General features: G+C 41.8%; 1 protein-coding gene across 3 annotated transcripts in view; it reads right to left on the bottom strand.

The window, feature by feature from the left end:
- NOL10 (nucleolar protein 10) overlaps nucleotides 1-24253 on the bottom strand; it is an 87566-nt gene that overhangs the window by 39658 nt on the left and 23655 nt on the right. For all 3 annotated transcript variants that reach the window (XM_060168923.1, XM_060168924.1, XM_060168925.1), the window contains 3 exons: nucleotides 22919-23068; nucleotides 20364-20430; nucleotides 17995-18047 (listed from right to left, as the gene is read on the bottom strand). In XM_060168923.1, the coding sequence (XP_060024906.1) occupies nucleotides 17995-18047; nucleotides 20364-20430; nucleotides 22919-23068 (270 nt within the window). The remainder of the gene's footprint in view (nucleotides 1-17994; nucleotides 18048-20363; nucleotides 20431-22918; nucleotides 23069-24253) is intronic.

The following is a 24253-nucleotide window of genomic DNA, read 5'->3' as shown; positions in this document are numbered from 1 at the left end:
AAAAGCTTTTCCTGAAAATTACAAACAGTGCATTAAATAGCATGAAAAAGTCCTCAGCTTCCATCTTCCTTCAATTCTCAAGAAAAAAGAAAAAAATATCTTATTATGGTCCCTGTCTTTTTCAAAGTCCACTGTTAGTTAAACAGGACAAACATGGTTCTTTTAAGGTCTCCCCTTTATTCTTTCCTGAAGAGCCTGGCTCTGCACCTCTGCTGCAAATCACCACTGGATGTTTATCATCATGTTACACTTGAAATCCCATGCAGTTTCCCCAAGTTCACATCCAGAGTTAACAGTTCCAACGACTCCAAGCAGTGCTTAAGTCCTCTACTTCCAGCCTTTTCCTGTCCCAGTTTCCTAACTACACTAAAAATGCTCAACCTTGACAGCTATGTCTGCACATAAGTGTACACACAACAGTCCCATGGGTGCTAAAGGCACTAGGCCAATTTTATCATTTGAGAATGTATTTATTATCTTTTTGATCACACACCTGGTAATGTGCACTCTCCAAGATCTTGTTTTGTCATTTTATTCCTGCCAAGAGTTACACAGATGGTTTTAGTGTGTTATCCTGGTTACCACATCAGCAGTTTCCTGGTTCTATCCTACTTCCTCACAGGCAAAGAAATTTATTAATAATTTTTCGGCATATTCTTACGCTTTCCAATTCTTAAGTCTATGTAAAAACTAAGGGCATCCTAATATTTAAAAATATCTAGGGGTGGAAACTTGGCAGAAACAAAGGAAGAGTAAAATGTTTTTAAATGAAGGTTATACACTTGAACACTGCTACTCTAGAAGGGTCAAAAAATATTTTGCCACCATTTAGCAGTTAATGTTTATCTACAGGGTGCCACACATGGAACTAGGAAATCCTGAAGAATATATTTTAAATTCAAGCAAAAGGAGATTTCCATATATTCTCAAAGAAGGCCAAAGTAGAGCATTATACTGGCAAAACAAGAGGGTAAAAGAACCCAATTTTGACTCATAATTGAATAAAATGTAACCAACCATAAAGCACGTAAGTAATTTTCTACAACCCAGGTAGAATGTCTATTTCAGATTTTAAATACATATATTTCCCACTGTGATGGTAAACAGGATTCATACACATGACAATATTAATGGCCCTATTAAGATACATGATGTATGTGTGTGCAGGGTTGTGGGAGGGAAGTAGTGCGTATATTGTATTTATCTTTTTTTAGTGAAGTCTTAGGATAAATTCCAAAAACTTCACGTAAATCTAATCATTTTCAAAAAGAGAAGTGCTTTACAAGGAAAACCATACACATAATGAAATATTTAAACTCAGACTGAAAGGAAAGCTATATAGTTTGGTGGGAGGAGTGATGAAAGGGAAAAGATTACCTGCTGTAGCAGAACCAAAAATTGAACTTTGGACTCCATGGCAACCATGGCAAAAGAGATGCATAATGAGGTAGACAGAGATCATTTACTTGATAAAGGAAGCATACTGATATGTCTGGAAAGAGAAACTCTCTTTTGCAACTAAACTCGAGAAGCATTTCATAGATCTCCCCCTAAGGAACTCTAACACTGAACAATACTTCTTTAGAAGAGGTTTACAAGAGAAACTTTATATGACTGTTAAACATCAAAGAAACACCATTAAGCTGTAATTGATGAAGGCCCACGTAGCGTGATCCAAGCAAGCACCTTGATGGCCTTGGCAGATGACCTTGACTCTGACATAGTTGAGAGCTGCGCTGTCCAATACAGCAGCCACTGGCCACATGTGGCTACTTAGATTAACTAAGATGGAGTAAAATCTAAAATTCGGCTCTTTCGGCACACCAAGCACATTTCCAGTGTTTAATAATCACACATGGCTAGTGGCTGCCATGTTGGACAGAGCAGATCTTAGAATATTTCCATCAGAGAAGTTCTACTAAACAGCACTGGTCTAGAGAACTGAAAGAAATGAGTGGTGAATATCCATTAACAGGAAACTAGACAAATAAATTATGACATATCTATAAAATGAAATATTGTGCAACTATTAAAAAGAATGGGTTTGCTTTATATTTATCTGACCTGATCAGAACAACATATTGTTAAGTGACAAAAACCCCTTTCGAAATTGTATGCATCATGAGACCCCAATTCTGCTAAAATGCACATGCTAGTGTTTGGGGGGTTTGGGGGGGCATGGAGGGAGACAGAACTGACTTGACTCTGCAAAGAGTATGCACCGACCTGTTAAGAATGGTAGTGGGAGGGGCGGTTATGAAGGACTTTTTCTTCCTTGGTTATATATTTTTACAATGTTTGATTAAAAAAAAAATAGAGCATTTTTCCTAAAGTAATAAACAACATCTCCAAAGGGACAGAGGCACAGAAACAGACAGAGTTACCAAATGATTAACAAGCCCCCTACAACATCAAACTGAAACATCAATTGTTTCAGAGCCTGTAATTCAGGATTGAGACCCTTAGTGAACATCTGGATTGGTATTTGTGATATTGACTGAGAAGAGACCTTTAAGAAAGACAAAAGATCCTTTTTCTCTCCAGAAAATTCAAGAACTTAACTCACTCACAACTTTTGATCCTTTCCATAGAGATAAACCAAAAGATCAAAACGCCCTCCCAGGAAGTAGCTTGCCATTATCTGAAGCTTCGGAGTTTTAAATCATATACCTGGGAGAGAAAACTTCAAGTCATCTCAACACTTCCAAAACTCAACTGAGCACCTGCTCCACCACCTGTAGCTTTTACCTTTGTCAACGGCATCATCACTCATTCAGCCCCATCTGCCTCTTAGTCCCCACTCCCAACGATCACCAAGCCCTAAGGAGGCATTACCTCCTGACCGCCTCTTCTATCTGTCTCCTCCTTCACCAGCCACTGCCACTACCTCAGAGGGTGCTCTCAGGACCTTTCCTGGTCAATTATGATCTGTCCTAGCCCCTGCTTCCAAAGCCACCCAATCCCTATAGGCAGAATAATCCTACACCCATATCTGATCGCATTCCCCTGAATAAAACCCTTCAAAGGCATGCCGCTCCACTTTAAATCAAAAGCAAAAATGCTAACATAGTACAAAGGTTTAGATTTAAGGCCCTTACATCTCTCCAGTTTTATTTATTTCTTGCCCCTCCCTGCCCCTGGAAAACCTAAGGAGCACACAGAACAGATCTGAGGCTCTAGCATCTAGTTTCAACTCCCTGTGTGTAGAAAGATCTCCCTGATTCCACCACCTTTCTTTCTACCTCTTTGTTGGTTAACTCCTACGTGTCCTTCAAGATTCAATTCAAATGTCTGTACTCCCCGACTATCCCACCAATGGAAAGATGGCTTCCTAGCGTGCTCCTACGACTGTAATGTTTGTTCCTTTACAAAACTATAAGCTCCAAGGCAACAAATAAAATGTCTTTGATATCCCAGGCCTTAGTGCAGGTGCATGAAAGGTGCCTACTAAGGATTAGTCCAATGACCCTTACTCCCCCCAAAACTCAAAGTAGAAACTAGTCAACATAGACTATCTAGTCAAGCCCACAAGGACAAAAAACAAAGGGCTGGATTTCCTTCAGTGACCAATATAAAAATAAATGTACTTACAAATTAAAACACTGAGATACCATTACACATCATTAGAATAGCTAAAATCCAAAACACTGATAGCACCAAAAGCTGACAAGGATATGCAGCAACAGCAATTCTCTTTCATTGCTGGTGGGAATGCAAAATGGTACAGACACTTTGGAATAGTCTGGCATTTCTTACAAAACTAAACATACTTTTATCAGACAATGCAGCAATCACACTCCTTGCTATTTACCCAGCAGAGTTGAAACCTTATGTCCACACAAAAACATACACATGAATGCTTAGAGCAGCTTTATTTATAACTGCCAAAACTTGAAGCAACGAGTTCAGCAGGTGAATGAATAAACAGACTGTGGTACATCCAGGCAATGGAAGAGCATTCAGCAATAAAAAGAAATGAGCTATCAAGCCACAAAAAGACGTGGAGGGATCTTAAAGGCATATTACTAAGTGAAAGAAGCCAATCGAAAAAGGCTAAATACTGTATGATTCCAACTATGTGACATCTGGAAAAGGCAAAACCACACAGATAGTAAAAAGAGGAGTGGTTGGCAGGGGCTTGGGGGAAGAGGGAGGGATGAATGGGTGGAGCACACAGGATTTTTCGGGCAGTGAAACCATTCTGTATGATATATAATGGTGGATACACGTCATTATACATTTGTCAAAACCCACAGAATGGACAACACCAAGGGTGAGCCCTAATGACTTTGGGTGATAATGATGTGTCAATGTCAGTTCATCAACTACAACAAATGCACCCTCGGGTGCAGGATGCTGACAGTGGAGAAGGTGGTGTACACTGTGTGTGTGGGGGTATGTGTGTGTGTGAGAGAGAGGGGGTATGTGGAAACTCTGTACTTTCCACATGATTTTGCTGTGAACATTTTGAAAACTGCTCTAAAAAAAATAAAGTCATACAAATAAATGACTGAATGCATGAATGATACAACCATGTGCAAATATGAAAGACACATAAACAGACCTAAACTTCCTTTCAATATGTCTCACTATTATCATTTACACATTATTTCTTTCCAACCAAGAATAACGTTCTGTTCCTCAAGAAGGTAAACAGAGCCTAACTAAAGATCTGTGCCAATGTGCAGATCAATTATTCATTTCCAGTTAACAATTTTCAACAACTTCTTTCTACAGCAATTTAAACTGCTAATAATACGAGTCAATCCCACCACCGCCCCCCAAAAAAGCATGGGGGGAAAGCACATGATACTGAAGCAAGGAGATGGATAGATGGGGGCTCTTTACATATATTTGAAATATTTCCAGAATAATTTTTTTTTTTTTTTTTTGCAGTACGCGGGCCTCTCACTGTTGTGGCCTCTCCCGTTGCGGAGCACAGGCTCTGGACACGCAGGCCCAGTGGCCATGGCTCACGGGCCCAGCCGCTCCGCGGCATGTGGGATCCTCCCGGACCGGGGCACGAACCTGTGTCCCCTGCATCGGCAGGCGGACTTTCAACCACTGCACCACCAGGGAAGCCCCAGAATAAAATTTTTTAAATGAAATGTCAGTAATAGTCATTCCTTCAAATTGGCACGTATTCAGCAAGAGCCCACGAACTGTTCTGGGCACCAGGGACACAGCAAAAAGTAAAACACACAAAAGTCCTGCCCTCAGGGTGCTTACATCTGAGCACATGTGCATTAGAAGACAAACTTGCCTGGGATTTGAGAGAACACTAAATCAAAGTAAAGAAAAGTCTAAGTCTTAGAACTTTCTTCTTATTTTCTGTATTAGCTGGGCCTTTTAAAGGAATGTAGCCCAAATTTCTTGCCTATTTGTATAACTTGCCTTCTATTTTTAAGGAAAAAAAACCAAAACAACAAAAAAAACCCAAAATAGGTAATGGGCATATTAATCAAAGAAAGTACCAGAGGGTTCAAGCAGGCAGGTAAACTCAGAAACTAAAATCAATCCCTGGTTTTGAGCACTACATCCTACCGCCGCCAACTAGGTGACCACACCAACAGGACAAAAGAATACTAGATTTACTTCCAACTCTATCTTGTCCAAAACAAGAATGGTAAAGAGATCAACCTGGTAAGCATGTAATCACCAGGGCTGGGAGATAAGATCTTTGGTCAATATTTGATTCAGAACTGAAAACCTAGCATCTGAATAGGAAGTTGTTATTTACTTTCAAGAAAACGGGCATGCCAGATGTGTAAACATTTGTGTAAAAAATAAATATCATCTAACATATTAACATAATAAAATAAATGTCATATGTGCGTCAAATATTTCCATATGGAAATTACATTCATTTTTACCTCGCTGGAACTGAAATTAACTTTTGAAAATGTGACAGGATGCTCAGAAAATTACTTCCTGAGTGTCACACATTAACGCTTTCTGTATGTCTGCTATTCTTGTGACCCAATAAAATGTGATGGGAAATGGAGGATTTCCTTTGTTGAGAAAAATGCCACAGATACTATGTTACTGCCTGAAAGTGTTTAGATTAAAATAGGAAGTCCACATTTCCCCTTTGTAAAGACACAAACAACTTGTTTGTATTAGATCAGAACACTTTATTAGCCACCTGACATTTATGCCCTACTTCCCATTTCACAATTATGAATATATAACTGAAAAATTACAAACAGAACACAACACCTTATAAAGCGATTTCATGCATAAGATAAAATTCAGTTACAGTAGATCTGCTGTGAATTGGGTTAGAAAGGAAGCTCACTAAAAAGAAATGCATCTGCTTTTCATCCCTCTCCTTTTTTGTTAATTAAAAGAAGGTAATGAAAATACATGGAGTTTGGAATCTAACTTTTCCACTAACTTGCTGTTCTGACTTTAAGTGCTCAATAATGAAAATTTTCTTCCTTAGTCTAATGCCCCATCAGTTGTTTTTTTTTTTTACCTCACAAAGGGTGACTTTCTTTTATGAACTTATTCTTTTCCTAAACCCTAAAAACATGCCTTCTCTAGATGCTGCCTGATAACACAATTCCTGAGCTCTTTTCTGATCTTTCTCTAATTCTCAATCTGTGAAATATTTCTCAATGAACATTCACGTTAACAGCCCCAAGATGGCCCTTTCAATTGTACCCCCTCGTCCTTCCCCACCCCCATTCACATGTGGAATCACTGCCAACATTCTGCTTAATTTATTCCTTTGATTTAGAGGTGAACAAAACCCCTGGATCCCTTTTTCACAAATGCTGCTGCTAAGCCCTATCTCACTCATTCTGAACTTGTTAACTATATTTTTTATTTATTTATTTATTTTTTTGCGGTACGCGGGCCTCTCACTGTCGTGGCCTCTCCCCTTGTGGAGCACAGGCTCCGGACGCGCAGGCTCAGCGGCCATGGCTCACGGGCCCAGCCACTCCGCAGCATGTGGGATCTTCCCGGACTGGGGCACGAACCCGTGTCCCCTGCATCGGCAGGCAGACTCTCAACCACTGCACCACCAGGGAAGCCCTGTTTTTTAAATCTTTCCCTTTCTCCTACTCTGTTCACTGCAATTAAAATTTCTGAATTTCATTGGTTTAACCTCTTACATAGAGACCAGGTTCTAAAGTCAAGCAGCTAAGACTAAATAAAGTGTAATCAAACTTGAAAAATCCCTTTGGGATGTCCTTCAGTATGTCTAAAAGAGCACCTACGCCTCAGGTGTTGGACCAGATACAGTGACCTTACAGCCAGGAGCCTTGCCATACCAAAAACCCCTTACCTTAAATTACCCGAACCACACTCAGTGTGGCAATGCTATGAGAGGTAGTGGGAACAAAAATCTTTTGAAGAAAACATTCAAGCGGCCTCTTTTTTGAATGGCGTTCCTCATCTCAACCACATAACACAGGAAACGACTGTTTTCTCAAGTCTCCCAAGAATGATACGTAACTAGCACCTTCCTAAATGCATAGATGAGAAGGTGACCGACTACACTCAGTGGATGCTTTAGAGAATTAGGGCTGATTTCTGTTGGTTGAGAAACGATCTTCCACCTTAAATTCAGTCCTAGACACAGGCCTGCAGCGTGAGATGGACGGAGCCACATCGCCCCCCAGCACCCACACCTTGAAGGACTTCTATTTAAATCTACGTAAGCTAAGTGAGCGTAATTATAGGATTTAGGTGAGAATGTAACCAACAGCCACCAAGATGTTCCCAAACGCAAGGAAACTGTAACAGAAGCATCAGCAAGAGTGCCTCTGACTTGGCGAGACTACAGTTGGTTTTTTCATCTATTTAAACATTTTTTAAAAACTATATACTATTTTTATATTCACACACAAAACCCACTTTTTAATGATCTCCAAGAGCTTATGATAATTTGGGGAAACATTAATTAAGTGGGAAAAAGGCAAGATATTAAACCATATCAACGTTTCAGATGAAAACAATGGAAAAAATAGAGCCAAGTGTGTTTGCCTTTGGATGGTGGAAGAGTGACGTTTCTACTTGTCTTTATTTGATGTTTTCTATAAAGAGTGTGCTCTGTTTATATAATGTGGGGAAATGGACTTCACTTTTAAAAATCAGATTTTTAATTTGAGCAACCAGATTTCATCACTGCTTTCTGTTTCAATAGCTAACCGCAAAACCAATGGCATATTCAATAGTTCTTTCTCAACCTCTATTTTATATGATCTGTAACAGACCGAACAATCTCAAATCATATTTCTGAAGTCATTTTCCTCACTCACACCTATGATTCTGTCACGACCTTTTCAGTGTATCTTTATTGTGCTCAGTATCACATTCCTCCTAAAAGCTACATAAAAGCCCATGTCCATATAATGCTAAATATAAATACTCTTTGACACTGGATCCATCAAATTTTACTCATTGCAAAAAGAGTATAACAGTAACAATCAGCTGAACATCTACCAGGCACCAAGCACCATGATAAGTGACTAAGTATCTACCGTACACAGCTGCCTTACAACATAACATCATTCTTCCTTTGTAGCTCAAGTAACCAAGGCTGAGACAAGGTAAGTAACTTATTCAAAGTCACCATATTTACAAGTAGCAAAGCTGGTATTCAAACTCAGGTCAGACTAATTTTGAAACTCCTTCCATAAGTAATATGGAATGAAGAAATGCCTTCTATGATTCACTTTGTTATAAAGCAGAAACTAACACACCATTGTAAAGCAATTATACTCCAATAAAGATGTTTAAAAAAAAAAAAAGAAATGCCTTCTAGATCCAGCTCTGTGACCAACTTGTCATTTGATCTTGAACAAATGACTTGACTCCGCCTATATATTAAGGGGCTAGACTAGATGACCTCAAAGTTCCCTTCCTGTTCTAGTGTTCTGTACTTCAAAAGCTTCCCCTGTTCCTTCGCAGCACATTGGAAAACCCTTTATTGTGGAAAGCCATTTCAGCAACCATTTGTCCAGTTTATGTTCTGTTTTGTTTTGTTTTGTTTTTTCGGTACGCAGGCCTCTCACTGTTGTGGCCTCTCCCGTTGCGGAGCACAGGCTCTGGACGCACAGGCTCAGCAGCCATGGCTCACGGGCCCAGCAGCTCCGTGGGATGTGGGATCTTCCCAGACCGGGGCACGAACCTGTGTCCCCTGCATCGGCAGGCAGACTCTCAACCACTGCGCCACCAGGGAAGCCCTATGTTCTGTTTTGTACATCCCTTGTATGTTGGCAAACTCCCCCGAGGACAGTTTTCTTTGCATCTGGTACTACCTCCCTAAACCAAGAGAATATGTTGCAACTGGCACTAGAAAATAGAAATTTCTAAATCTAAAAAAACTTAAAAAACCAAAACAACAACAAAAAAGGAATTTCTAACAAAATTACTTCTGTCGCTACATCTAACAGCTCTCTGCTTAAATAAGCATCTTAGAGGAAAACGTGATCCATCACTTTTAGGACTCTACATGGACACTAATATATTCAGGGCCACTTCAACATACACTAGTGGTCTGAAGAGATCTCACATCTGGGGAATCTCTGGTATCAAATTAGTAAACATAAGTGCCTTCAGCCTTGGCTTCAAATCGAAATGGATCAATGGTCCGGATTCAAAGCCAAATCTTAGGGAGCAGCATGCACAGGACTTCCACCACCTCCAGCTAAAGCACAGGAAGAAAAACAATGGCATTGTTTCCAATCTTTAAAACACGTAAGTCCATCCTGAAGCCAACTTTTCCACAGATTTCAAAAAAGGTACAACAAAAGCTGAATGCCCTTACTTTCACATTCTCCTTTTGTATTTTTCTAAGAAAGAGTTCATCTTAACAGCACCATCAAATCTTTTGGACAAGGCATTTCTTTTAGAAATCTGACAGCATTCCCAAACACAGTGATTGCATCGTCCCAAGATTCTCTGATTCTGCTGATTAGAACATACTGTCAGAGCGAAGGAACTGATCCTTACCCTACTGTATAAAAATTATGTCTAACACTTATGAGTCATGTTCTCCACTTTTTAATTTCACTAATGGTAGGAGAAAAGGGCAGATGGTAAATTTGAATTTGGTATAACAGCTAAAAATCACTGCAAACCAGTCATTGTCAAAACATGCAAACATTATCCAAGATTCTTCAAATTACGGTCATCATATTACTCTCATATGTATTTGTTTTATTAATCTTCAGCACATATTAATTCAATGTCTACAGTATAGTAGACTCTGCTTTAGGTGCTGGGAATATAACAGGGAAAAGAGCACAACAATATCCCTGTGTCCATGTTTTACATTATCATGAGGAAAGATATACATTTATCATTTATAAATGTATTCATATATTTATTATTTATATAAATTTACAAATAAGTAAATAAATATAGGAAGATTTTGTGTTCAATGGAAAGCTACGCATACTCTAGAGTGGGGGCCACAAACTTTTCCTTAAACGACCAGGTAGAGATTTTAGGGCTTGCAGACCACAGGGTCTTTCTGTCATAACTACACAACTATGCCTTTTTAGTCAGAAAGCTGCCATAGACAACACGTGATAAATGAATGCGTGCACTGTGTTCCAGTAAAACTTTATTTACAAAAACAGGCAGCTGGTGCTTACGTGTTTAGTTTGCCAAACTCCTGGTCTAGAGATTATCTGATTCTGATTCCATGGGATATATTTTACAACTCTGTAAATTGCAAGTAACTGACAGCAATGCAAGATAACTGTCTACAGTCACGTAAATGCATTCTGTCCTGGACAGATAACCCTCCACAACTTCGGAAAGGCCTATCTATTTATTTGCACATTCCCAATCCAATATCACTTTATTCCACGTAAATCTGTGCTATTTTAGACTTCACCTTTGATGACATGTACCTGATTCCCTTATTTAATAAGTTAAATGAAATTTTCAGCACGTATTCATTTGGTATCTATGTGAAGATCATGACTTCACATTTCTCTGAAAATCATCCTTTAACAGTTTTAGAGGTCCCACCAAGATGCACAGTGGATTCACCTGACAGTGTCAGGGAAACTCCATCACCAGAGCAGCACAGCCAAGCGCAGCTTTTCTTCTTGGCTCCATATGAATCCAAAGGAGCAGCAGGACTTCGGTAACTCTGTTTCGCTAACTTTAATTTTCCTCTCTACTAATTCTGTGCTTGGGTTTTGGTTAATTTATGGCCTATAAGTTATTCCCCCTTGCTGGCAGCAATGACTGGGGATTTGGTCTTATGCTCTAACCATCTGGTGATCCCTGTAAATGGATAAATGGTTTACAGAGATCTAGTCTCTAATGGGTGAGAGAAAATGGAGACTCTGGTGTTTTAGCCTTTTCCTGTTTGTGGGACATTTTAAGTTACGATAGGAGTTAAGATGCTATGCTATGCAAAATGATAAGCCTTTGGAAGGTTTAGGAAGAATGATAGACTCTGATTTTTGTTTTTATTTTTATATTTTAAATCAACCTGGCTGTTGTATGGAAAATAGAATGCAAGAGAGACAAAAGAGAAAGAAGAAAGATCAGTTAAGAGGCCACTAAGGTAATCCAGATGAGTGGTAGGAACGGAAGTACTGAAAAATGGCTGGATTTGAACCAATATTGGGAAAAGAGTTGATGGGACATTCGGATGGATTGACGAGGAGGCGTGAAGGGAGGGGGAGGAAACATGGTGGTGCCTGCGCTCTGGGCCTAGAAACTGAGGAGGCAACGGTGCCTCTGCGGGAACGGGAGACAGGCAGGGGTGGGGCGGGTGGAGAGCTGGGATCAGGACTGCTGCTGCAGGCACCTTAATACAGGGCACCAAGTAGACGTCCAGGTGGAGAAGCCCAGTAGCCCAGTGGGTATGTACCTCTGCAGCTCCGAGAGGAAGGGAAGGCTGGGGACAGAAGTTTGCAAGTCAGCAGCACGCAGGCGCCTTACAGAGCCTAGGGACAGATGAGCTCCCCGGGGGAGAATACACAAAGAGACAAGCACTAAGCCCCAGGGCTCACTAACATTTGGGTCAAGGGGAGAGAGCTGAGGCCCAAGCACTGGGCCATGCCAGCAGAAGCCACCAAAGAAGACCAACTGGAAGGGCCAACTGGGCGACGGGAGGAGAACCAAGAGAATGTGGTGTTCTAGAAGCTGGGCACAGCCTGGTCAACTGTGTCCAACGTTAAGTGATCTGCATACGAGATGTACTTTAAAGGAGAAAACACATCCAACTCTCCAGGAAAAGCAGAACCTTCTCTGTTGGCCAAAATTCTCTCTGCTGTTTGCGTTGTTTCTAGAGATTGTGGGACAAACTTGTCATTCACCATTTTGCCCCCAGGTGTGTGATGTGATCATCAGACAAAAAGAAGACCAAGGGACTTCCCTGGTGGCCCAGTGGGTAAGGCTCCACACTCCCAATGCAGGGGGTCGGGGTTGAATCCCTGGTCGAGGAATTAGATCCCGCATGCGTGCCACAACCAAGAGTTCGCACGCTGCAACTAAGAAGGCAACATGCCACAACTAAAGATCTCGTGTGCCTCAACTAAGACCCTGGGCCACCAAAATAAATAAATAAATAAACATTAAAAAAAAAAAAAGAAGGGCTTCCCTGGTGGCGCAGTGTTTGAGAGTCCGCCTGCCGATGAGGGGGACGTGGGTTCGTGCCCCGGTCCGGGAGGATCCCACATGCCGCGGAGCGGCTGGGCCCGTGAGCCATGGCCGCTGAGCCTGCGCGTCCGGAGCCTGTGCTCTTCAACAGGAGAGGCCCGCGTACCGGAAAAAAAAAAAAAGAAGACCAAGTTTCTAACCCTAAACTTTAAAACTAAAATGGAGAAGATAATAGCTATATAAAAAGGAGACATAAAATATCTGTAAGACACTGTCAAATCTAACGTTAAGCTAAAATAACATATTTACAATTTGGACAGCTGGTAAAAATATGTTATCTATGGTGAAGGTAAGGAATGATTGTTAGAAAGCACTATATAACTATGTTCTTAAGCCATCTGGAAAATTATGCCAAAACATACCCAAACAGTAATATTTGAAATACTGGCCTTGAAAAAAAGAGGCCATCTCTGAGGGAGGCCACAGAAATACCTGGATAATGGACAATCTAATATAGTGGCTGAGTTTAGAAGTAGGCTGACAAGTTCAAGACAGAACAGTCAAAATTGTTCATAACTAAATTTCTTTGTTTCAGTCACAAAAGCCCTTAGAGAAAAAAACACCAGTGAAAAGGTTATGATATGCATTTTTAACTCTTTACTGAGCAACAAAAACAAAATGTGCCCAAATGCAAATATCCATATATCTACTACAAAATTTTTCATTGCACTTCTCTAAAACCGACTTCCAAACACTACAAACGTATTTCAAAAGCACCTCTCTGATCACCGCCAAACCAGGCGGTACTCGCTGACCTCTTGTCTCCTGGAGGGCTGAAGCACAGGTGTTTGATCTATATCAGACTAAACCACTCTGAACAGGAGCAAGTGAACCCAGCGATGGTATCTGGAGGCCATGGCTCTTTTGAAGACCTTTTGGGTTGGTGAGTGATAACTCACTGAAGTGAAGAGACTTAAAGACATTCACTAGACTGAATCTTTTATTACATTTCACAAAATTTGACTAAACTTCACTAATTTGTTTTGCACTTCCTTTGGCTTTACGTGCCTTTGGGAGGATATGTGCGTGTGTGTTACAACTAGTGAAGCAAGCGCTCTTGAGATTTTATGCTTCTTAATACGCAGTCATCTCTCTTTGCAAAGACAGAGTTCCGGAGGTTTCATGCATTATGCTGGATAAGTTCAAGTGCTATTTTCTTAAAAGAAACAGAAGCACTGGTGCAAGTTAAATATAACCCTTTATGCTTTTAACTCTGCCCTATTTGCAGGTACTCTGGCTCCAAAAGTACTTTCCAAATTTAAAATATAATTTTAAATTAAATAGTAAATGTTAAAATATTTAATACAGTTTTTTGATTCATTATAAAGAATAAAAACATCTCAATAAAAACAAGTATTTTGAGCTTCCCTGGTGGCGCAGTGGTTGAGAATCTGCCTGCCAATGCAGGGGACATAGGTTCGAGCCCTGGTCTGGGAAGATCCCACATGCCGCGGAGCAACTGGGCCCGTGAGCCACAACTACTGAGCCTGTGCGTCTGGAGCCTGTGCTCCACAACAAGAGAGGCCGCGACAGTGAGAGACCCGTGCACCGCTCGCCACAACTAGAGAAAGCCCTCGCACAGAAACGAAGACCCAACACAGCCAAAAATAAATAAATAAATAAATAAGTAAAAACAAGTGTTTTTTCCCCCTAAGAAAATGTTTTAAAATAAAACACCTAACTGCCAATACTGAAAGATGGGTTCAGTGACATTGCACATAATCATTATAGTGGCTTAAATTTACATGTTCGGAAAAAAAAAAAACCAAACCATTGATCCTTAATCAGCTGACTTTTATTCTTCTAATTCAAATAGCTTCCTAAACAAATAATAATTCTCTTTTTCCCAAGTTTACGCATCCATACACATTATCAAACACGCAAGCCATCAACTATCCCGTCATGAGTGGTCTCTGGAGCTCACTGACCCACGGGGCCTTGGAGCCCAAGGAGCATTTCCAACAGAAACAGTACGCAGCACACTGGCAGGTTTGGGGCTGGGTGCCACAGGACCTGGATTCCCTCTGGAGTCTATACAGTTGCCAAAGGTGTTAATTATGAAGAACTAACCTACGATTAAATTACATTTCAGAGGAACCCAAACTTGAAAAACTACTTCTGGCATTAGTCCTGAAAGCTGCCGTTGAATTAGGCCCTGGAATTTAAAAAACAAACAAACAAAATAACAGATCCTGGTCTCCGAGAGGGAAAAAAAAGAGAGTACTGAGAAAAAGGGGAAAGGGCTGGAGAAAATCCATTTGGTCATAAAAGACTAGTTAGCTATTGGGATATGTAAGTAGCACAGAGTATATAAATCAGTATTTGCATTTAATCTAAAAAGACTTCAAGTATTCAAGAAAGATGGTATCAGGTAGAAGGGCAAAACTTAATAAGCTAAAAGAACATTAAGCTGTCTTCATTTTTAGCACAGCCCCAAAGCAGGGAAAAAGAGTTTTCAGACCTGGTTTATAAGATGTTGATACAAATCACAGTCCCAACCTCCCATATTGGGCATGAATTATATATTAAACACACACTTCTCTGTTTCTATAGGCCTCAAATAAACCTTTGTGCCAAATCAGCTTGGTGAGTTTGATAAAATCTTATGAAAGATGGCAGGCTTTCAGACCCCTGGGCTCTCTCTGCTTTGAAGGAGTGTCACAAAGAACAGGTTCCAAGTAAAGACAAGCGGCACTCGGAAACCTCACTCTGTGCAAGGCAGCAGGGCAGGAAGGCAGGTCAGGAAGGACCACTTACGTACCAGCTGCAGCACAAGGCTTAACTGCACGAGAACAACTCCGCTCTCACTGTCCGCACACGCACAGTCACCTGGGAGCAGCCTCTGGACTCTTTTTCAGCGCTCAAGTTAAATCTGAGCTACAGAGTCGAAACTAAAAAGACCTTATAAGATAAGCTAACATTTGTCAAGAAAGCAGTTTCTCACCACCTGGCCAGCATCTAGCCCCTCTCACATGTGCAAATTAAAGTTCCCAGAACTTGGAACAAAAAAGCCCACTCTGAGAAATAGACCCAGAGAAGCAGAAGGGAGTAAGGGTCTCCTCCAGTTCTAAGAGTCTATTATCCCATTTCTCCTCCTGGATTCAGCGAGGGACCTCCTCGTCTGCATGTTTACCAAGCAGAAAGCAGCTGTCATCTTTGGTTCTTTCCTCTCCTTTCCTCCTCACATCCAATCAATGACCAAGCCTGTCTTACAACCTTGACAATCTTTCCAATTCTGCCCCCACTGCCACCATCTTAGCACAAGCTGGTAACACAGCCTTCCCACAGGAGTACTCAGAACTGCCCTCCCCGGCTCCACACCAAGGGGCTCTCAGCCCATGACTGCTGACCAGCTGAGCAGACCCCCCATGCGGCCTCCACGCTCCATCTCAGATTCTGGCGGATTCTACACACTTCTGACGGGAGGAAGGGCTCTTCCATTCAAGACATCGACGCCTTATAGGCAGCTGCTGACAATCAAAACACAGTAAGCGCTCCTGAGAGGAAGACGGAAAGAGACCTCCGCCAGGAGAAGTAAAGGGAGGGCAAGCTGATTTATTCTGCCTCTCCTGACGTGCCCAGAGGGGCCGACGCTGCGAGAAGACTATTAACACTGGACCGAGGGAAGGCTCTTCTCGTGATCGACACAGGTCTTCATCAGTGGACACCTCCGGACACACCACCTGGCTATGCGTGGACAACAAGCCTCTGAAATCACTGCCCACCAGATCAGACTTCTTTCAAATTGCCCCAGGACCCCCAAAGCTCCAAATACTAAAAAGGGAGGCCTGGCCAAGGTAACACAGGGACCGTCACCTCTCCTGTAGATTGCTACAGCCTGTTTTCGCTGCTTCCGGATTGGATCCTACCTAATCCATTCTCCTGATGGCAGCCCAAATAATCCTTCAAAACTGCAGATCTGACCACAGCACTCTCCCGCTTACAGCTTTTCCAGGAGTGCCTGCCCTGCACCGTCACACCTGGCCTACAAGACCATCAGAGCCTGGCTGCAGAGAACCTTTTCAGCCTGAGCTACCACCAATCCTCAAGCGCTAATTCTCGGCTACGTGTGTTATCTTCTCCCTGATCTTAGCACACGATGTTCCCTTTACTTCCAAGACCCTTCTCCCATTCTGCACCCCACCCTCTTCATCCAGGAGACAGAACCAGCCTTCTGGTCTCTCCCTGGAAATCAATTCCTCTGGGAAGGTTTCTCCGAGTATCCTCCACATTTCCCACCAGTTTCCAGCCCCATGATGGGTTCCTTACTTCTGTTACAGCATTCATCACACTGACTGGAAATTGTCTACTTTCTTGTTTTATTCCCTAATAATGAACTCCTTGAAGAAAGGGGCAGGACCCTATATACTGCCAACCTATAGCACTGTGTCTGCCACACAGTTGATACAATCACTTATTGATCAGATGAAGATAAAGACATATAAACTAACAGGAATATGGAAGCAGTATCTGTGAGACTCCGGGGAGAAAAGGAACAAATGACAATTTAGGAAAACGGAAAAGCTGCTGTTTGAATAGCCTTCATTTCACTATCAATCAAAAGAAACATCTCAAAGTGCTTTCAACAACACATCAGGTTCCTGAAACCACAGAAAGTCAACATCAACAGAATACTTTTTTTGAAATACACACATGGTTGAGATATTTCAAAAAACCATCATCAATATAAAGAACCTTCATAACTGGAGGCTAACAGCGACTATAGAGAGTTCACTGCCCTAAAGATGTGATCTTCAACACCCCTCACGCTCCTCCCCAAATCTCAGAAAAAGGGATGTCTGCTAACCGTAATCTAATGCCAACTTTGTACTATATGCTTTTCTGTTTAGGTAAAGGTAGGGAAGCTTCTGGCAAACCTAACAGAAGAATTCTTTAAGGAAGAAAAAACGGCACAAGATTGCAAACTGCATGTCATCACTGATCATGGCAATCTAAGATAGTTTCTTTTATATAAACTCATTTTTAAAAGACACAAACTACAAAGAGATGACTGGAAGAGAACTAGACTTTTATTTTAGAGGATTAGATCTCCTGATCACTAATAGCTGAAAGTTTTAAGATTCTGGAATGCTTTGAAACAAAAAACAAATGTAGATCTGAAGAATAAAGAAGAATTTCTACTATTTTAATGGGATATTAAGTAGTTTCCCATGAACAACGGTTAAGCATTATTTTACCGGTTCCAGGAAGCACAGGGAATTGACAAGTGAGCCACTGTGTCTAATTTACACAGCCACATGCAGACCCAAAGTCCCTCGACACAGCCAGCTTAAAAAATACAGTATCTTTTCTTGTCCTATTTTTATCATACCTCCTTTCTGTATCACTTACCGGAATGTAATAGATGCCCATCTTGGGGGTTTCATTGGCAGTAAGAAGCATTCCTAAAAATAAACACAATGAAAAAGGTAAACACATGGGGAAAAGAAAAGCTCCCTTTTCTACTTGTTTTACGTTTTGAAATGGGTGAGGTGCTCAGAACACGGCGAACGGCAGAAGAGCCAGACCGGCAGCCAGGCACCCTTGGAGTCAGCTTGTGGCCTGTGGTCCCTGACCCTCCCAGACGGGGCACCTTAAGTATCAGAAAGACCAGCCTCCCCATCTGCAAAACACTTAGGCTGTCTGTACTAGCTAAGTGACTGAGCAGTTCCCACCATGAAGTGCTCAGGTCTATACAAAGTTCGCCATCATTTTTAAGGGGGAAAGTTTTAAGGTTCAGACACATAGATAAAATGTAGTTTTGATGCACTATTTATTATAATATAATAAGGAAGTCAAGAAGAAAGGTTTCTCTCTGTTAATCAGGAATCAAAGAACCAAGGTAAAGTATTTCCCACCAAATGGCACAGCAAAGTAGTTCCTAATGTTTGAATTAAACTTTACACCTTAACAGAAAACAAAATGGCTTACAGGGAATGCTATGTGTAGCTACACTAGAAAAGACCCATACAGAATCCAACAGCCTGGGACTTCCCTGGTGGCGCAGCGGTTAAGAATCCGCCTGCCAATGCAGGGGACACGGGTTCAAGCCCTGGTCCGGGAAGATCCCACATGCGCGGAGCAACTAAGCCCACGTACCCTAGAGCTTGCGCGTTGCAACTACTGAGCCCAAGCGCCGCAACTACTGAAGTCTGCGTGCTCTAGTGCCCCCGTGCCCCAACTACTAAGCCCACGTGCTGCAACTACTGAAGCCCGTGTGCCTAGAGCCCGTGCTCCGCAACAAGAGAAGCCACCGCAATGAGAAACCCGTGCACCGTAACGAAGAGTAGCCTCCGCTCGCTGCAACTAGAGAAAGCCCGTGTGCAGCAACAAAGACCCAACGCAGCCAAAAATAAATAAATCAATTAAAAAAATAAAGAATTTAGCGTCTGCAGACCTGCTTTTCTCGAGACCACACTATTCACTGTGCATGGGACGTGGCTCCCAGGGTGAGGCTGTGGATCAGGGCGGGGCTTCACAGCCACTTGGGAAGCATGTGAAAAGTAACTCATTTCGGGGCTCTACCCCAGACGCCGAGTCAGTACCCCTGATGTGTGTAGGGCCAAGCAAGCCGTACTTCTAAGACGCTCCCAGGCGATCCTAGGGGTGGCCAGGCTGGAGACCCTCTGCCAGATGCTGCCACCACCCCCTGCCTCCTCATATTCAAAGGCTCAAAGAAGAAAACATAATCTTTCTCTCCAAATTTGCTCTCTCTCCTGTGCTCCCAATCTCGGCTCCGAGTATCACTTCCTACTCATCTTAGTTCAAAACTGATCTACCTTTTACCTGGTGGACAGAACCACCTCTGGAAGCAGGGTCTGAGTAGGTCCTGACCACAAACAGCACCCAGCCACTCAGCAGCTCACTCCTGGGTCCGCACCACCCGGGCACCACCTGCTTCCCACCCCATTCCTCCCAGAGCTCCTCCGTGCACCGTGCTGTGCCTCTGCCCATCCTTCCTGCCCTTCTTACACTGTCCCCTCATGGGGATCACCTCACCTCCCAACTCCACCCAGCACCCCACGCTCAATGCAGACAAAGATCTCCTCTATGTTCTCCTCTCATTGCTTCAGCTGAATCTCTCTCTCTCTCTCTCTCTCTCTCTCTCTGTCTCTGTCTGTCTCTCTCTCTGTCTCTCTCCTGACATCTGTACATACATAACAGAACTCTTCCTGCTTTGCCTTGTATCCCTCCGTCAAAATTATCTGTGTACGTCCGTCCTCAGAATATGACCCTGCTTGAGAGTGGTGCTCTCATTTTCCAGAATTCTTCACAGATCTGCCTTGAAGGGATTGTTAAACCTTAAAATCTGCCAGGTAATTTACTGAACAGCCTGCAACACAGAATATACGAAACCCACGGCTTTATGAGCCTGTGTATCATCATCAGGGAGCTCCAGCCTCCTCCAAATCCCTACACACGATTACCAGTCACATAAAACAGCTAAAGTGCACACTACGTAGCACCTCACCTGCCACCGACCTATGGACTGCTACCAGTTTCTACTAATAGCTAGGCTGGCTGAGGCCTAAGTCACTGAGAGGGTCACCTTCTCCATCATCCACGCCACTTCCTGCTCTTAATTTTTCAAGTAAATACAATATCCAAGAATTGTCCCAACCAAGCCAAACCCTGTCTTAAGAAATAAAATGAGTTTAAAACCCTATAAAGCATAACCTAGATTCATCTCACAGAATGGCCCGCTGCTACATACTGCATACCTGAGTTGGGATAGAGGCAAACATCATTAATGTCATGTTCTGGCTCCAAGGAAGTAAATATTTTTCCCTAAAAGAAGCAAAAAGCAATTATTAAAATAAAGGAAGACAACTTTTGGCAATGTGATATACAGAAAATAACCGGGAGACGTAACTCCACTACACTCTGCTGATGTGAAAAAATAAAATCACCTAATTGAAATCACAGAATTTAAGTTCAAAAAAATCTTAGAGAATTTGTTTTATCAACTTATCAAATCTTCTCATTTTAGAGAGGAAGAAACTGAGGCTTGGGGGGAGAGGTGACTTTCTTGGGAAACTGAGTATAAACTTTTAAAGATAATGTCTAAACAGGAAAGGGTAAAGTCTAAAATAAAGTTGTATATCAACTTTAAAAAATTCTCATAACCTGGAGAACACACCCTCGGTAAACTTGTCCTCAAAGAAACCAAAGATGAAGAGACGGTCAACAAGGCAGAATAAGGATGGTATCTGCCACACCTGCGTCACAAGGACTTGAGGGGGATCGAGTAAGATGATGAATATAAAATAACTTACAAAAAAAATCCTATAAATACATAAAGTGTTAGTTATCACATAGCAAAGGGTAATTTTTTTTTAATATGGGGGGAAATATACTCTAGTTTTAAAAATTAAAAGAAGTAAAAGAAAAAAGACAGAAAGTAAGTAGATGGGAGTGGAAGAAGGTGATGAGAAAGATAAACAAGGAAAGCAAGTCGAGCAGAACCAAGTAATTCGGGTGTTGGTCAAGAGGACGTATTTAGTCACTGCAACAACACCAAAATAAAACTTACTGTAGCAAGTACAACGTGATTTCAAGAACTGCTGTTGAAAATGTCTGCCAGCTCTTGCATTTATTAACCCATTATTAGAGGCTCCGCGGCAAAGTGGGGGCAGCAGTTAAAAAACTAATTTTGCACCCAGTGAAAAACAGCAGCCAGGTTCTAACTGGAGACAGACGATGGGACTCGCACGGCTACCTCCCTCCCTTTCGTCTCAAGTGCCCCCGAAACAAAAAACGGAAAGACGGAAGGAACAAGGAAGGTGAAATGGGAATAATAGCATGGAACAAAAAAGAAAAGGGGCCACAGTTCATAGAAATCCATGTTGGGGAAAACTATGCAGCAGTTAGAGGGCCTGGGAGGATCCAAATTGGTAAGTTTACCATTAGGTAGGATGGAAGCCAGGTCAAGGGAAACTTCTACTTTCCCAGTATGCTATGACCTTTCAAAAATAATATGTCTGCATTTGTAGTATTAAAAACAAATACTGTTTCAAAGTAAACTAGTTTGGATTATCAGAAAAGAGCAGAGAAAATTCCAGCCTAAGACACCACGTATCTTCCTAAGAAAGCCCTCAAAACCCTCCAACTCAAAGCAGCATAGTCGGTTCCCGGGCAATCGTCAGGGTAATTCTTCCAGGAATTGAGAAAAGCCGGAAGCCCTTCCTCCTCTCCCTAACAGAGTCTCAGGAGCTACAAAGGTAACAGGGCTGGAGAGACGGGACACACCCCAAGGATAACTCTGAACCTCCACAGCACATCCAGAGAAAAAAAGAAAGGGAGCTAAGTAAGGTCAATACTTCGAGAGTTGACAAAATGAAAATGAAAAACAGAAGTAATGGTCCAAACAGGCAGGGATTCTGCTCAGTAGCTGAACCATGATGGAGCTGCTGGTGGCATCTCTGCCCTAAACGCGGGCAGCCCTCACAGGAGAGACCGGCGCTTGCCCTCCGGTAACTAATGCTGGGGCTGCTGGGCCTTCCACCCACATCCATCTCAAAAATGAATTTTTTTTTTTTAAAGTAACACTTTTTGACTAAAGATGCTAAGTTTGAAATCAATAAATGCAAAGACTCTTAAAAGCAACTGCTACACTGAATGAATTTTTTCCCAGCTGGTGAACTAATCTTTTACTACTCTCTCAAAATACTTAGGTTTTAAAATGAAAAAGCAAAAACAGAAAGGAGAATAAAACCAGCAACACAGGGTTTTGTTACCTTTTAAATGACACTCAGAAGGGCAGGGAACATCAAATATTCTGACGAAAATATTGTTTTTAAGAAAAACACTATAGGAAATTATTGTGAAGGTATCATATCTAAAATCCAATTGTTTGACATGGGGAAAGGGTATGAAATTGAGATGTATAATAATACTGATATGGAAAGATTAGTAGTAGCTCATAAAAACCTTCCAAGGGTTGTAAGACAGCCTCAAAATCTAGGAGTTTCTCATGGATCAATCTTTTTTTTAAACAATGATTTACTCTCTACCTAACTGAACATGTAAAAATGCATGTCCGTTCTAGCAAATGAGGAAAACTTCTTAACAGGAAGAAAACAATCTTGACTACTTTGCATATGAATATTATCTATCCCGAAGTAACTGACTTCCAATACTAAGCCCAAACGGATGCTTAGTATCGATACTTCTTTCTCAAGAACGCACACTGCTCAAAAAAGGCAACAGAAAGAAAAGAAACATTACATGGAAAATAAGCAAATAGTAAGTAATGTTAACAACAAAAAATACGTACTGAGTTCTTATTCCACATTTTGATAATTCGAGAGTCAGCAGACAAAATCAAATCTAATGAATCCTGGAAATGAACTGATTTAATGGGCAGCCCATACTGGTGATCCTTAACTAGCAATGGCTTATCAGAACGAAGATCATACAATAAAACCTAGAAAGAAAAAAAGTTATTTCTGTTTAAACGAACTAAATATTTTATCTTGAAACTTTTAAAACTTAGAAAAACGGCTGCCATTTGCTTCATTACCTTTTTAATCAACACAATGAACACCCTTCACTCAGGGTACAAAGATTCTAAAGTCAGCCAGCAAAAAACACTCCAGAAAAATCTCTTAAATTACCCTTCCAGTATATGGTTTTATGAATGCAACCCTGAGAGTAGTTTTTAGGCACACTAAGATTGAGAACTATTTAGCTATATTAAGGAAGGAACCAAAAGGGAAGTCCACAAGAATCTGTGTCATTTATGAATTCAACAAATATATACACTGAGGGCCTACTGTGTACCAGGCACTGTCACAGCGGCTGACAGAAACAAGAACAAGAAGCATAATAAAGACAGCCCTGGTAGATTCAAGACAAATGGCGGTTGCAGGGTTATGACTTTCGGGGGGAGGGGGGTCTCTTCTGAGCCCTGTCTTGATAGGCAAGGGGCCTGGTGAAGCTGGATCTCAGTCCCAGGTGACAGATGACAGAGGCAGTAACTCTACTGGAAGCAGGGCTCACACCTGTGCTGAGGTCAGAACAGACTTACAAGTGTGTGGGCTCTGCCTTGAAGGAAAGAGAGAAAAGATGAAATTAAATCCCTGAAGCTATTTCATTTGTACTCCTCAGACTAGCGTTTGCTGAGGTATGTCCCACTGACCACGCACTGCACCGGATGTGGGTGATAGTGCTGGCTGAAAAAAAAGGTTCCTCGGGCAAATACATTTCGGAAATACTTACTCAACACATTTTTTGTCTGCAGGAATTCTCCGAGCTTTCAATAGATATTTAAATGCACTATAAACCTCACAGAGTAGAAATGTGGAGAATTCCAAACCTGTATGACCACGGAACTCCGCTCCACACTCTCTAGAAGAGGCTGCTCTAAACCACAGTCAGGACACCTGAGGCATAGCCCGCTGCAGCTTCAGCTCGAGAGCCTCTCACACCAACCATTCAGGCCAGGACCAGAATTTCTCAAGGTACTAAAGGAACACAGCATTCTGAGTACCCTCTCCACTCTGGCCAAAACAATAATGCTTCATTTTCTGTTCCCACAGTGAACAGACATGTGGATGTTTCTTGTGACACATACATGCCCCTGAAGCAGTAACTGAAGTGTGAAGTTTCC

This window comes from Lagenorhynchus albirostris, chromosome 13 (genome assembly GCF_949774975.1).
Source record: "Lagenorhynchus albirostris chromosome 13, mLagAlb1.1, whole genome shotgun sequence".
NCBI lineage: Eukaryota > Metazoa > Chordata > Mammalia > Artiodactyla > Delphinidae > Lagenorhynchus > Lagenorhynchus albirostris.
The sequence above is the reverse complement of the archived record's forward strand: the minus strand, read 5'-3'. Positions and strand labels throughout refer to the sequence as shown.